At 47.6% G+C, this 15215-nt stretch overlaps 3 protein-coding genes across 13 annotated transcripts in view; 2 read left to right on the forward strand and 1 right to left on the reverse strand.

The window, feature by feature from the left end:
• The first annotated feature begins 4 nt into the window (after positions 1-4).
• On the forward strand, positions 5-3003 carry NIT1 (nitrilase 1). 3 transcript variants are annotated; one of them, XM_063627051.1, is made up of 7 exons: positions 5-115; positions 727-822; positions 1075-1329; positions 1450-1553; positions 1765-1898; positions 2053-2178; positions 2439-3003. In XM_063627051.1, coding segments are annotated over exons 1-7 (984 nt in total). In that variant the 5' UTR covers positions 5-113; the 3' UTR covers positions 2706-3003. The 3 variants fall into 3 exon arrangements, with proteins under 3 accessions (XP_063483121.1, XP_063483122.1, XP_063483123.1); XM_063627052.1 differs by having other exon boundaries at positions 35-146; XM_063627053.1 differs by lacking the exon at positions 727-822 and having other exon boundaries at positions 42-487.
• Positions 2913-15209, reverse strand: DEDD (death effector domain containing). Of its 9 annotated transcripts, XM_063627094.1 has the most exons (7): positions 14494-14636; positions 12761-12793; positions 5959-6145; positions 5757-5829; positions 5455-5562; positions 5002-5148; positions 3267-4449 (listed from the first exon to the last, which is right to left on the reverse strand). In XM_063627094.1, the coding sequence occupies exons 3-7, from the start codon at positions 6079-6081 to the stop codon at positions 4073-4075; spliced, it is 828 nt and encodes a 275-aa protein (XP_063483164.1). In that variant the 5' UTR covers positions 6082-6145; positions 12761-12793; positions 14494-14636; the 3' UTR covers positions 3267-4072. The 9 variants fall into 9 exon arrangements, with proteins under 9 accessions (XP_063483156.1, XP_063483164.1, XP_063483157.1 ...); XM_063627086.1 differs by having other exon boundaries at positions 2913-4449; positions 4915-5148; positions 5757-6145; XM_063627087.1 differs by lacking the exon at positions 14494-14636 and adding an exon at positions 15150-15209 and having other exon boundaries at positions 5757-6145.
• Positions 14614-15215, forward strand: part of UFC1 (ubiquitin-fold modifier conjugating enzyme 1) — a 32918-nt gene continuing 32316 nt past the window's right edge. The window contains exon 1 of the mRNA XM_063627138.1: positions 14614-14726. The gene's annotated coding sequence lies outside the window, so the exon portion shown is untranslated. The remainder of the gene's footprint in view (positions 14727-15215) is intronic.

Raw genomic sequence — 15215 nt, forward strand, 5'->3', positions numbered from 1 at the left:
GCCCCCGCCTTGCGTCACGTCCGGCCTGCGAGCTACCGCCCACTCGCTGCGGCGCTTCTGGCTCCAGGCCGCCCTCCGGATCCGATCCTGCGAATGGTTTTGGCCATATCTTCATGTAGGACCTACTCCCTATCCCGTCGGCCGCGGTGAATCCCACCTGCGGTGCTTTAACTTGTGCAACAGAGATGCTGCCCCTGGGAGAGGCGGGGAGGGACGGGCCAACTGGAGCGGACGGCGGGAGGATGGAGGGCGGGCGCGGCTTGGGGCCTGGGTTCTTTTGCCCCTTGCCCACCAGGGAGGGGTGGGAGACGAGGGAGGGTGAACTTTCCCCTGAGAGATTCTGGTGAAAGGGGAAATATGCTTCGAGTCAGTAAAGCTGCGCAAGTGCACAGTCAAGCAGAAAGTCTTGGGAAAACCAAGGATAGTTCCCGGAGATGTCTTTTGGACTGCAGAAACGGTTGTCAGAGGAAAGAGGCTTCAGTTTAATGTGAGATCATTGGAAGTTGAACTATTCAGGCGGCGAGCAGAGTCCCTTCCTTCATCTTCCCACTGTATGATCTTGTCCCTTAGCCTATAATTTCTTATATAGTAAAGCGCGTTTTGAAGACTAGGTTTTTACTGGCAGGGCCCTGATTCAGGCTCACAGTATAAAGAGAGAAGTCAGAGAATCCTAGAAATCTATTGCTTGAAGAAGGGGTTGGTGTCCTCATGTCTCACCTTCCTCAGGCTGGGCTTCATCACCAGGCCTCCTCACAGATTCCTGTCCCTTCTGTGTCCCGGACTCTGGATACCTCGACTCTCAGTACTTTGTGCTCAGCCCAGGTAACACGTTTTGTTGTGTTCTCAGTGCCTGGCACTTAGATGCTCAGTTTGTTAAATGGATAGTGGGAGACACAGGAGTGTCAACTATCCACACATTTGATTGGTGAGCCCTACTAGCCCTGGGTCAACGTGCCCTGTAAGAGCATGATCAAAAGGAAGTCCATTTTTCCTGCCTCTCCACTTGCACCCCTTAGCATTAAATTTGTTTCCCCGTGCTATGAAACTTGAGTATCCTGCCTATGCTATTCACAGGCCCAGAGCCATGGCTATCTCCTCTTCCTCCTGCGAACTGCCCCTGGTGGCTGTGTGCCAGGTAACATCGACGCCAGACAAGCAACAGAACTTTAAAACATGTGCTGAGCTGGTTCGAGAGGCTGCCAGACTGGGTGCCTGCCTGGCTTTCCTGCCTGAGGCATTTGACTTCATTGCACGGGACCCTGCAGAGACGCTACGCCTGTCTGAACCACTGGGTGGGAAACTTTTGGAAGAATACACCCAGCTTGCCAGGTATCAGGGAAAGAGCGAGGGAGAGGTAGAATCTTTGTTGGACAGTGTCCCTGGGTTGCCACATATGAGGGTAGAGCCTTGAGAAGTCAGTGAAGAGTTGTCAGTGTCCCTTCCCCCCAGGGAATGTGGACTCTGGCTGTCCTTGGGTGGTTTCCATGAGCGTGGCCAAGACTGGGAGCAGACTCAGAAAATCTACAATTGTCACGTGCTGCTGAACAGCAAAGGTGAGACTTTATAACCCTTTAGCCTGCCTCTTCCCATGCTCTTCTACCTAAACTTAGATTCTCCAGAATTGTTTCTCAACTCTATTTCCTTGACCCAAGGATTTAGGGGTGTTCCTACTTCAGTTCCTAGCCTATAAACTATCTCCTCCTTGGGAGGAGTAGGCAAGGCTTCTAGAACACCAGCACTGATATTCCTTCTTTCTTACTGTAGGGGCAGTAGTGGCTACTTACAGGAAGACACATCTGTGTGACGTAGAGATTCCAGGGCAGGGGCCTATGTGTGAAAGCAACTCTACCATGCCTGGGCCCAGTCTTGAGTCACCTGTCAGCACACCAGCAGGCAAGGTGGGAGTTGTGAAAGGATGAGGGAGGGGAACAGGAATACTTTGAACTGGCAGTAGAGGATAGAAAGCCCTAAGAAAGTGGGTAATGGAAATATGACTAGATGCTGTGATAAACAGAGCAGGAAGACTACTAAGTAGGCTGTTTTTCATTCCAGATTGGTCTAGCTGTCTGCTATGACATGCGGTTCCCTGAACTCTCTCTGGCATTGGCTCAAGCTGGAGCAGAGATACTTACCTATCCTTCAGCTTTTGGATCCGTTACAGGCCCAGCCCACTGGGAGGTAAGACAATGCCTTTTTAAAACATAAGGGCCTTTTCTTAACTTCTTCCCCCTTTGGCATTACCAGTTAAATTCCTTCCCCTTTCCACCTAATGGGAAAACTCATTCCCCAAATATTTATCTCATATTACAGAATAGTTAAAATAGTAAATCATTCCTAGGCAATTATCAAAATAGTCACAATGGTCTGTAATGTCCCTCACCTGTCACTTCCCCACTATTTGCTACATGTACTTAAGTAAACACACATCTCATGCCCAGGTGTTGCTGCGGGCCCGTGCTATCGAAACCCAGTGCTATGTAGTGGCAGCGGCACAGTGTGGACGCCACCATGAGAAGAGAGCAAGTTATGGCCACAGCATGGTGGTAGACCCCTGGGGAACAGTGGTGGCCCGCTGCTCTGAGGGGCCAGGCCTCTGCCTTGCCCGAATAGACCTCAACTATCTGCGACAGTTGCGCCAACACCTGCCTGTGTTCCAGCACCGCAGGCCTGACCTCTATGGCAATCTGGGTCACCCACTGTCTTAAGACTTGACTTCTGTGAGTTTAGACCCGCCCCTCCCACCCCCACCCTGCCATTGTGAGCTGGTGCTCATGTGACTTGGAGGCAGGACCCAGGCACAGCTCCCCTCACTTGGAGAACCTTGACCCTCTTGATGGAACACAGATGGGCTTCTTGGGAAACTTTCACCTGAGCTTCACCTGAGGTCAGACTGCAGTTTCAGAAAGGTGGAATTTTATATAGTCATTGTTTATTTCATGGAAACTGAAGTTCTGCTGAGGGCTGAGCAGCACTGGCATTGAAAAATATAATAATCATAAAGTCTGTGTCTGGACATCGCCTTTGGGAACTAGAAGGGGAGTTGGTATTGTACCAGCTGGACTAAGCTCCAGTTCTAGACCTCCTGGCTCATTCAACATGCCTCCCTACCTAAATAAAAGTGCAACACTCAGTGCATGTCCCAGCCCCATTCTCCCAAGCATGGGAGTGGGCGCAGGAGTGGAGGAGGGGGAAGGAAAAAGGAATTACTTCACTTTCACCTATGATGCCCTTTGCCCAAGCCAGAAGAAAGCAAAGGGGAAAAGGGCTGCAGGGTACATTATTTATTTTCACTTGAACATGGAAAGAAAGTGTCACACTCCCCCTTCCCCTTTATAGGGGGAGTGTATTTTAATCAGCAACCTCTTCTCCATCCACCCTGTGTATGTGTGTACACATATACCACCACAGTTGGGAGGCACGACTAGGCTGACCCAGTCTTCTTATCTGTTCCTCCTTTGAAGAGGGTTTGACAAATGGGAAAAAGGAAGGAGCCACATCAGGCAGAGGTTTCAAGCCATGGAATGGAGGAAAGGCAGCAGAGAGGAGCAGCACCAGAGGCCAGGAGAGAGTGGAAAGGGCCACAGCTTGTTTTTAAAAAATTCTATAATTTGGAAGAGGGTGGCGATTAATTTTCAAAATACACTTCAGAGTCCCACTTTCCACATAGCTCCCTTACTCACAGCCCTTTGGTTTTTTAGACAAAATTTAAGAGCTCTCATAAAGCCAGAAGTATTGATAACTCCTTAGTGCATCCAAAAAAAGTGTTCACATCAATCCCTTACAAAGACTATGTGCTGTAGACTTTGCTTCTCCCTATACATTTGTCTTACGGCTCAGTGGTAAGGTAGCTGTAGAGACACACATTAGGGGGTAAATGGAAAAGGGAAACAAAGGGGAAGCCCAGGCACATGGGTGCAGGGAGGGGTGGGGATACCACTTCCACTTTCTTTTGTCTTTAAAAAAAAAAGGCAGGGGTGTGATTGGTTGGAAGGGTAGAGAACAAACCCCAGAACAGTGTAAGCTCCAGAGGTGGGTGATGGGAACAGTCCCCAAAGTGAGAAGAGGGAATAGGTCAGGGCAATGCTTGCAGCATCAAGTTCCTCAGGAGTTTCTGTCGGCCCAGCTCATAGTCCTCCTCGTCTACATTTACCAGCAGCTTGATGGCTTCATGGCCCACAGCTTGCTTGAGGGAGTCTGTGATGAAGACACCTTTAAGTGCCTCTAATAAAGAGCCATTGATGTAGTCGCGCCAGAATGCGTCGAGGTAGGTGAGCTCAGAGAACTTGATGTCACAGATGATGGAGCCCAGGTCCCGGGACTTGAGGATGGTGTTGGCCTGGTTAAAGCGCTCAAACTGGCGCTCAAGTGGGTCCTGCTTGTTAGAGAAGACATTGCCCTGCAGAGCAGTCTCATGCTGGCAGTATTCAGCCCGAACCCGCAGTCTGATGTCTGTTGGAAACAGAAGATACAGAGCAGAAGAGGTTATAGTAAGGGATGAGTTTACAACCCAAGCTTGAAAACTGAAAAGCACAGCAGAATAAAAAAGTAGGGAATATCACCTGACAGCTTCTCTACCTCTTCCCCAGGACTATTTGTATGTATCTCTGAAATCCTTGCCTGAATGCAGGAGGTTCCCTTAAACGGGACATGCCCAGGTCAGCACTGTTCCCAATACTCACAGGTAGCAACTTGCTTATAGGAGATATTTTCCTAATTACCAGGCATAGAAGTTCATTTTAATACTCTATCTTGACTTGGCTCATCCTACAATAAGGATGTCATAACAACATCCCTGTGAAGTAGTATTAACTAAGAAAAGTTGAAATGTACCCTGCCACAATCATAAAGAGCAGTTCTTCCACCAGACACCAAACCATTCAGCCTCACTTTGCAACGGCAATCAAAGTGAATCACACTGAATAGCATAAACTGCCCAGTGTCCCGGCAGTTCTTTATATTCTTCAAGTCTGCTCCACCTCTGGAACCCTTGAACTTCCTCACCACATGTCTGCTTTTCCTTGGGATCTGGTGTCACTGACTTCCGGCGTTTTCGCTGGCTCCCAAGTGTGGCTCTCCCTCGGGCTGGCCGCTTGCTACACATCTGAGGACCCGAAGTGGGGCAGCACACCACAGGATAGTGGGGAGGCACTGACCAGAAAGTAAAAGGGAAGAAAACACAGTAGGGTAAAGGCAGAAATTCAAGCACTTCTCTTGGAATGAGGAAGGAATCATTTAGACTTAGCACTAAAAGCAGTGGAAATAATGTGACTTGAAAAGACATGTGAGAGCAAATACAGGACCTAGGAGAAATGTCACCTCACCTGATTTTTTTTTTATGGGTTAAGATGTGGGGACACAGCATCCTTTCATTTAAGCTGGCAAGGCCCAGAATGTGATGGGATCAGTGTCTTTTTACTTGATGATGGAAAGTAGGGGGAGTTAATGTCTTCTCACCTGTTTTAGAGGGCTGGGGAGGCCTTGGTTCTGGATCACTGAGGGCTCTGGGGGTCACATAGCGAATTGATGTCTCCTCCAGATACTTGTCTACAAGATCAGGGCACACTGTAGGAGGAGAAGTAATCATTCAGGAAAATATACACCCTTCCCCCCTTCTATCAGTCCAAACCCCCAGTGGGCCTCAAAACTTACTCTAAGTCCTCCCCAGGACCAATGTGTCCTCCCCTTTGGATGCCTATGCTGCTCCTTCCTGGCCTCCCACAACTCTTCCCTGATTCCAGCCCCTAATACTTCCTCACCAGCCCGTCTCCTCTTGAGGGTGACGTAGGGCAGCAGGTCGTGGCGAGTAATGATGCGCAGCAGCTGCAGCACCTGGCGAAAGTTACTTTCATCACAGCGGCCCTGGCGCTCCAGTGCCAATAAGAAGTCACGTCCATTTCGGATGAGTCCACGCTCGTGGTCATCAATGACATCAACAAAGAGGAAAGAAAGCACGCGCACATCTCTGTGTGTCAGATGAGTGCCCACGATGTCAAACATGCGGTGCAGGCTGTACAGCCCATGTTCCTGCTCACCATGCTCTTCTGGCCACACCTGGCTTGCCCGCCGCTTTAGGCCCGCCATGCTGGGGGCTCAGGTACGCAATGCTTTCCAGAATCCCTGCTCAGCAGCTGCAATCCCCACCGTACTGAAAGGGCAGGGAAAGAACCGATGAGACACTCAAGGGCAGGAACTAGTCTTATGCATTCCCATATTCCCAGTCGCTAACAATGCCTGGCACGGTACAGTGCTTTATAAATGTTTATTAAATTTTTAAAGTGTTTGTTTAAAAATAAACACTGGCCAGCCACAGGGGCTCACACCTGTAATCCCAGCATTTTGGGAAGCCAAGGCAGGAGGATCACTTGATCCCAGGCGTTCAAGACCAGCCTGGGCAACATAGGGAGACCCATTTCTACAAAAAAAGAAAAAATTAGCTGGGCTTGGTGGTACACGCCTGTAGTCCCAGCTGCACAGGAGGCTGAGGTGGGAGGAAGGCTTGAGGCCAGGAGTTGAAGATCAGCCTGGTCAACATAGCGAGACCCCATCTCTACAAAAAAGAAAAAAATTGGCAAGGCATGGTGGCATGTGCCTGTAGTCCCAGCTACTCAGGAGGCTGAGGCAGGAGGATCACTTGAGCCCAGGAGTTCAAGGCTGCAGTGAGCTATAATCCTGCATTGTAGCCTGGGTGACAGAGTCCCCCATCTCGAAAAAAAAGAAAAGAACTAGTTTAAATTCTGACTGTATCACTGAAAAGCTGTGTAGCTGTGTGACCACAAGCAAGTCACTTAACTCCAAATTCTCAGTGCTGTCATCTATAAACAGGGATGAATGAATCTACACCTCAGAGTTGTTAAGAATCCATTGAGAAAATCATGGGGTAACCCTTATATAAATGGTTGTGAAACATTTCAAAGATACAAGCATCCTTGGCCTTTGCAGCCCAGAATCACCCCTCCACATTTTTCCTACAATCCAACCACATCGAGAAACGATAACTGCTCAGAAAGTTTATCAATATTTACCAAAACTCATGGATTTAAAACAAACATTAAGTTTCTAAATAAGCATTCTTGTAATTCTATGCCATTTGTACTCCCTTGATCTTCACACTATTTGGCAATACCAACCTTTTTTTTTTTTTTTTTTGAGATGGAGTCTCACTTCGTCACCCAGGCTGGAGTGCAGTGGCACAATCTTGGCTCACTGCAACCTCCGCCTCCCGGGCTCAAGCAATTCTCGTGCCTCAGCCTCCCAAGTAGGTGGGATTACAGGCACGCACCACCACGTCTTGCTAATTTTTGTATTTTTAGTAGAGACGGGGTTTTACCATGATGGTCAGGCTGGTCTTGAACTCCTGACCTCATGTCATCCACCTGCCTCAGCCTCCCAAAGTGCTGGGATTACAGGCGTGAGCCACCGTACTTGGCCTTGGCAATACCAACTTCTAAGCTTTCCTCATGGATGTCATTTACCAATCCCCTATCAATGACCAATCACAGCCCCACATTCATTATATAGTTTGGCTCTTGATTCACAAAGTTCCTCCATCATTATGGGTTACGAGTAATACCAATGACGCAGCCATTAATCAATTCTCAAATTCAACAACTTTCACTCCACTCAAGTCACTCATACTTACTGCTCCACCAGACAGTACCATCCTATACTGTGCACTCTCTGGTCACAATCTCCAATCACACAATCAATCCTAAATTCCTGTTAATGCTACTTCTAGATATTTCTTAAATCTATCCTACCTTTCCACCTCCACTGCCATGGTTCAGATTACAATAATCTCTCAACTGGACTACTGTAACTTTAAAAGTTCTCTGCAACACCAATCTTAACCTACCTAAATCCATCCACTGCCACATATAGTTCAGTTAGCTGTCTAAAGTCCGCAACTGACCAAGTCACTTTCCTGCTTCAGACCCATTGATAGCCCCGTCATTATCTATAAGAACACTCCAAACTCTTTTTTTTTTGTTTGTTTTGAGACAGAGTCACTCTGTCGCCCAGACTGGAGTACAGTGGCGCGATCTTGGCTCACTGCAACCTCCGCCTCCCCGGTTCAAGCAATTCTCCTGCCTCAGCTTCCCGAGTAGCTGGGACTACAGGCACCCGCCACCACGCCCAGCTACTTTTTGTATTTTTAGTAGAGACGGAGTTTCACCATATTGGCCAGGCTGGTCTCGAACTCCTGACCTTGTGATCCGCCTGCCTCGGCCTCCCAAAGTGCTGAGATTACAGGCGTGAGCCACCATGCCTGGCCGAACACTCCAAATTCTTTACACACATGAAGCCTTCTAAGATCAGGCCTACCTTCCCAACCTCATCTCCCATCACATCCGCTTTTTATTCTCTAACATTATCAGTTTGTTTATAGTTCACATACATCACGCAATTTGTTTCACTATACCTTCTTCAGGCTCTTCTCTTTGCCTGAATGCCCCCTCCCTTCTCTATTCCACACCCCCATCATCACTCTTTTTCAGATGGCTAACTCCTACTCATTCTTTAAGAGTCAGCTCAGATGCCATCTTCAAAATGCATCTTCTACACCCCCATGCTGAGATAAGTAGTCCTCTTCTGTGCTCTTATGGAACACTATGCATATCTCCTTTACACCATTTATCAGCATGTACTAAAATTATTTGTGTATTTATTATCCCATTAGATCCTACTTAACTCATGGAGAGGAACTATGTCATATTCATCTTTATATCCCTAGTGCCTAGTAATGGACAGAGCCTCAAATATAGTAGGAGCAACCCACTGTTGAACTGAACTTAATCTCCAAGAGATCACCTCAAGCAATTCCAATTAAGAAACAAACTCACAAAAGTCCAAGAGAGGACCCCATTAAAAACAGATACAGGTAATTCAGTTACCATGCGTATATTCTAACTAGCCATAGCCTCCTCTGCAATGTCCAGAACTACCCACACCATACCACACCACTCTACCCTAATCAACAATATGACAGGTTGCTCTGTCCATTTTATACAAAAAGGAACTGAGGCTAGACTAGGAAACAGAATAAAATAATAAGCTTCTTTGGAAAAACAAAGCTGATAGAGAAAGCTGAAGAGTAAGTAGGAACTGGTCCTTTCTTCCTCAGATGAAAAACTAAAATGAAAGCACAGAGAAACTCATTCCCTTAAGAAAAGGGGAGGTACACTCTGGGATCACTTAACCCTATACCATGGGTTCTGATATGTAGACAGGAAATGTAATCCATATATAGTTTTGAGAGCCCAGATGCCCCACCCAAAGCATGGGAAATAGCTATTCAACTATAGACTGGTATTCCTTGTCTCTTCCTCTCGATTCACCTGTTGCTGTCACTGGGTACAAATGAAGGTGCTAAAGGAAAATAAGTTCTTGCTCATAGCAGGCAACATGAGAAAACAGCCTCCTCAGAGCCCCTGCAACTTCTCTTTGTTCCCTATCCCACCTGTTCCCTTGGGCCAGCTGTTGATTATGAGGATCTCAGATAAAGCAGATGGATAGGTTTCACATTAAATCAACCAGAAGAGCCGGTTGCTCCACAGTTCCCTAATTTAAAGTGTGCTTAAACCCCAGGAAATGAAGAAACACTGTCCCCACATACCGTCACAATGGAAAATAAGGCAAAATACAGGAAAGCATTGTGGTCCTAATTATGTATCAATGGATGTAATTCTATAAGCTTCAATCCCTTGAAGTTAACTCCCTACATTTGAGAGGAAACAAACAACTAGCCACCTTTAAGTCCTAGATCCCAGGCTAGATCATCAATGTACTAGGAATTATAATAGCTTTTAGGTCAGTGGTTCTCAACCAGGGGCAAATTTGACCCCTGGGGAATATGTGGCAATGTCTGGAGACATTTCTGATTATTATGCCTGGTGGGGAAGGGGACTGCAAGCAGCATGTAATGAGTAGAAGCCAGGGATATTTAGAAACATCCTATAGGACAGGTGCAGTGGCTCACATCTGTAATCCCTGCACTTTGAGAGGCCAAGGTGGGAGGAACACTTGAGCCCAGGAGTTTGAGATCAGCTTGGACAACATGGTGAAACCTCATCTCTACACAAAATATAAAAATTAGCCTGGCGTGGTGGCATGCACCTGTGATCCCAGCTACTTGGGAGGCTAAGGTAGGAGAATCGCTTGAGCCTGGAAGGTCGACGCTGCAGTGGGATGTGATAGCGCCACTGCACTCCAGCCCAGGCGACAGAATGAAACCCTGTCTCAAAAGAAAAAAGAAACATCCTATAATGCACAGAACAGTCTGCCACAACAAAGAATCATCCAGCACGAAATGTCAATAATGCCGAGGATGAGAAACCCTATTCTAGGTGGAGCATGATGAAGGGTCAAAAGAATGCATGTCACTTTCCACACTAGATCTAGAAAAAGCCATTTGGTCCCTCCAATCCAAACCCATCAAACAACATTCCGGAAGAAAAGAAAAGCCTGTCGGACATACACGTTCATTTAACTCCCAAGTCCAACTGCACTAAGGTGTTTCATGCCACTCCAACCTTGGGTCCTCTGTCACCTGCTGTTGCCATTCAGCTGTGGAACAGGTGGTAGTTCTACATCCACTTCTGCCCCATCCCAGGAGGTCTACTTTGACCTAGTTCAATCTGGAGTTCTGTGGGGATATTAGAAATGTAATCCTCTGTAAGACAGACACAAAGGATCCTGCTCGTAAGCCTCAGGGCCATCTTTAAAGTCTTGGAACTGGATGAGCAGCAGACTGTCCTTGCTAGGTCACTAATCGGACTTATATTGCTTGTTCAATGAAGCAAAACATAGAAATATGTAAGTTCCTCAAGGCCATGTCCTTGGGAGAAATATGAGGATACTGTCATGCAGGTTAAGAGGCAACCCTGTCCACTTAATGCAACCCAGATAAGGGTTCAGAATCTATCTAACTTTAACATTAAAAGAATGTAATAAGGCCTGGCATGGTGGCTCACACTTGTAATCTCAACACTTTGGGAGACCAAGGCAGGAGGACTGCTTGAGCCCAGGAGTTAGACCAGCCTGAGCAACATGACACAACTCCACCTCTACAAACAATAAACAAAAATTAGCTGGTCATAGTGGGACATACCTGTGGTCCCAGCTACTCTGATCGCACCACTGCACTCCAGCCTGGGGTACAGAGTGAGACCTTGCCTCAAAAAAAAAAAAAAAAAAAAAAAAAAAAAAAAAAAAAAAAAAAAAAAAGCGATGGAAGTTCAGCTGGTTAGTAAAATTAGAAAAGAAAACATGACCAATTTCCTCTAAAACCAAAATATACTCATATTTCTGTGGCAGTGAAGCATGGGAGCTCAACTTAAAACATACAGAGATTGTAGGCCAGGCGCGGTGGCTCAAGCCTGTAATCCCAGCACTTTGGGAGGCCGAGGCAGGCAGATCACGAGGTCAGGAGATCGAGACCATCCTGGCTAACACGGTGAAACCCTGTCTCTACTAAAAATACAAAAAATTAGCCGGGCGTGTTGGCGGGCACCTGTAGTCCCAGCTACTCGGGAGGCTGAGGCAGGAGAATGACGTGAACCCAGGAGGTGGAGGTTGCGGTGAGCCAAGATCGCGCCACTGCACTCCAGCCTGGGGGACAGAGAAAGATTCTGTCTCAAAAAAAAAAAAAAAAATACAGAGATTCTAAATGACAGGTATCACAATGGTGAGGAGAATGTAACCCTCTGAACAGAAGATTAGAACTAACTCAAGTCTGAAACACTGCCAAATACCAAGAGACAAAACTCCAGCACACAGAAGTCCTGATCCCACTGACTGGCTCTATTTGAGATAGTAACACATGAATTCTCCCCTACAGTTTCCCAAGAATAATTGATTCTGGGGAATTGTTGTATTTCCTGGAGTTTTGTTTTTTTCTTTAGAGAAGTCCAAGTCAGCCAAGGGCCAACAGTCTATAGGTATCTTCAGGATTTCCTCCTGACTGGTCCTTCTCTACTATGTTTCTGCTTCCAAGCAAAGTCTGGTCTCATCCCAACCAGGAATATCTGTAGTTTTTGATGTACTTGGCTCTCTCAGAAGCCCTTAGGGGAAAGCCACGTGAAAGAAATAAAAAAGAGTGCTGTCTTGAAATGAAAATGACAGTCATCTTTTCTGAACAGGGATATTTGTAATTTCATAGAATTAGAGATATCTGACTCTCTCAGAAGTCCTCAGAGGAAAAGTCATGCAGAAGAACTACAAAAAAAGTGGTATCTTGAAACCTGAAAACTACATAGAAAAAGATGGTTAAGAGTTCATTCTTGCTGGTGGGACTAGGAAATGTAATCAAATATCTGGAAGTCAGAATTACATAGTATGTTTTCAAAAGAAAGATGCCAGGAACCCCCCAACAGCTGGAAGACAAAGTTAGAGGAGAAGTTTCCCATGGAAGGAAGGTGTCCCAGCAACCCTCCAAGGGCAACATTTAGTAGATAATGTACTAGAATACAGCCTTCCATATGTTAAAAAAAAAAAGTTTCAGAGCTGACCAAGAAGACTAGACAATAACAAACCAAAGCTGGGGGATTGTCCCAAGACATCTAAATCTCCTTCTCTTTCACCTCCTATCTCCAATTAACTAAAGACAGTGATTACAACAGATCTCATGCACTCAGATGGATGAATGAAAACTCATTTTCCCTGGCATTCTCCTCCTCATTAATGGACCCAACCTCAAAATAACTCCCATGCTATTTCCATTCCCTTCCATTGTTTGAAAACAATAAAAAAGTTCCAGACTTACCTCCGCAAGAAACTTAATTTCCCAGGTCTCTTCCTAGCACAAGTTTCACAGCCAGCAGCAAAACAAAAACAAATAAGGAGGGGAAAATAATTAATTTTCAAGTTTTACTTTGAAACCTCAAAGGCCCATAGAATTAGACAATCTCGTTGCAAAAGTACACAGACAAGCCTAAAGCCATTTAGAGAACTCACCCTCAACAAGTCTCCAGGCTTCCCTAACTCTCTATTAGTCAATTTACAAAAACAATACCAACTCCAAAAATTTCCAGTCTCAATGGCTTGCGGCAAGACAGCTCCCAAATTTAAGAACTTCTGGGAAAACCAATTACTCTCTGGCAGCTTCTCATCTTCCTCCACAATTCCTTATTCCTATTTTGTTACAATATTAATGTTAACTTTCATCTTTAGAAAAAACTGGGAGGAAAGTGGTTACAGCAGACCAGCACTATCCTCCAAATTCTACCTTTGGCCCTTTCCCTTAACTAGCACACAATGAGAACAAAATATCTAATGGCGCAGCATCCACTCATACATCCATGTTTCACCAGGGAAACTTTTTCTACATACAGTATCCATGTTACCCCCTCCCTTCTAGACTCAAATAGCAAAAGAGTCTAGAAACTACAGCACTCATTTAATTAACCTGTCTAGATGCCACTCTATCTTTTCTCTTTCCCTCCTCAGACTTCCAGAGCCTCCACCTTAGCATATAAGGTTCCAATAGAGCCATGTCTGCTCCCCTACTCTTGTATTGCTAATGCTAAAAACTAGAAAAGTCCTTTGCTGCTCCACACTTGGGCGACACAGGCTTCCCCATTTTCCAAGCAGGAAAAACAAGGGAACAGTAAGCTAGGGAGTCTTTTGGAAAACAAACCCAGTTGAATTCTCATCCAACCCCAATTCTGCAAACCCACATGACCATTCCCTTCTGCCCTTCCCACCCTCTTCAAAGCTAAGGGCCTGGCAATTAGAATTGGCTGCAACTGATGCTGCTTAACTCTGTTCTCTCCTCCTCTCCACCGGGGAAAGGGAAACCCCCGAACCTCTATCACCCCTGCAGCTCCACTGTCCTATCTCCCATTCCACTCCCCTTCCTCCCAAACTTTCTTCCTCCCAGTCTCTCACTTTCTCCATTACCTCCTCCCACCGACACTCTCTCCATTCCCCAAGCCTCCGTTCTCTCCTTTTCCACCCAAATTCTCCCCTAGGCCCTTCCCCCTCCCACCTCCAATTTAACACTTTCGAAGCCCCTCAGAAACGTCTTAACTCCAATTCTGACCTTTCCCCACCTCCTCGCAACACCCCTCATCAGAGTCCAGTCCTCCCTCCTACCACATGCCACAGCCCCCTTCCCCTTCACACCCTCAGCCTCTCCCTCCTGCTCCTACCCCCTTCAATACGAGCGGATCGCAGCCCCACTCCCCACCTCGGCCTCTCTAATACCCCTAGCTGGGCCCAGTCTCAGCCCTTGTTTACGCCCCTCCCCATGCCCTCACTCCTCCGTCTCGACCCCTGCCCTCTCCCGCAGTTGCCATCTCCCCTGCACGCCCCCCTCGGCAGCTCCCCTCCCCCACCTCTCAGCGTCCCGTCACCTCCCTCTCTTGAGGTTCTCAGGCTGGACGTCGCCACCGCCTCCCCCTCCACTTTCCTTCCCCAAGCCCTTTGCGGCCCCGCCCGGCCCCGCCCCGTCCCGCTCGACTCCCTCTCCCCACTCCGGCCGCCCCTCCGCCTCACTCTCGGCTCAGGCTCGGCGCCGCCATGTTGGATCCATCCGCGCCGCTCTCCCGGGCTTGTCTCACGGCGCCGCATCCGGGCTCCAGCCGCCGCCGCCGCCGCCGCCGCCGCCGCGGGCGTGGGGGAGGGGACAGGCGGGCGGGGGTGGCTGCATCCTGAACGGCGCCTCCCGGAACCCGGCCGGTTAGTGGCGGCTTCGAGGCCATAGTGAGACATGAGCCGGAGTAGCCATAGTAAGTGAGGGCAGCCTGGCAGCGGCATTAAGCGGGGAGTGGATAGCTTCACTTCGGGAGGAGATATAGGGATTGGCAGCCATCTTGCTTTGGGGCAAGCTGGCAACGCCGGTTTTTCTTGATGGCTGCTTAGGGCGGTAATAAGGAAGGGGAGAGGATAGCATTCTTGAATGGGAAACGTTGGTGGCGCCACAGCTGGCTGGCGACTTCAAGATCCACTGAAAGGCTGGGATTGGCAGCCATGACTCATAAGGGCGGAATAGCACGGGGATCGGTTTGTCTGGCGAACTTGAGTGAAGGGTCAAGATCTGGATTTCACCTTTCCTCTGAGCTTCCTGATAACCCGGACGTTCCGTAAACCCGGATCCGGAGCCGAAAGCGCTGCCCAGATCCCGTCTTGGAATTCATTCGTTCAGCATTTACCTTTTGAACGCCGGTTTCCTGTAGGAAGTGTCGCCTAGCTGATCCGTGTAGGGCTGTTGGGAATTG

This window comes from Symphalangus syndactylus, chromosome 12, assembly GCF_028878055.3.
Source record: "Symphalangus syndactylus isolate Jambi chromosome 12, NHGRI_mSymSyn1-v2.1_pri, whole genome shotgun sequence".
Taxonomy (NCBI): Eukaryota; Metazoa; Chordata; class Mammalia; order Primates; family Hylobatidae; genus Symphalangus; species Symphalangus syndactylus.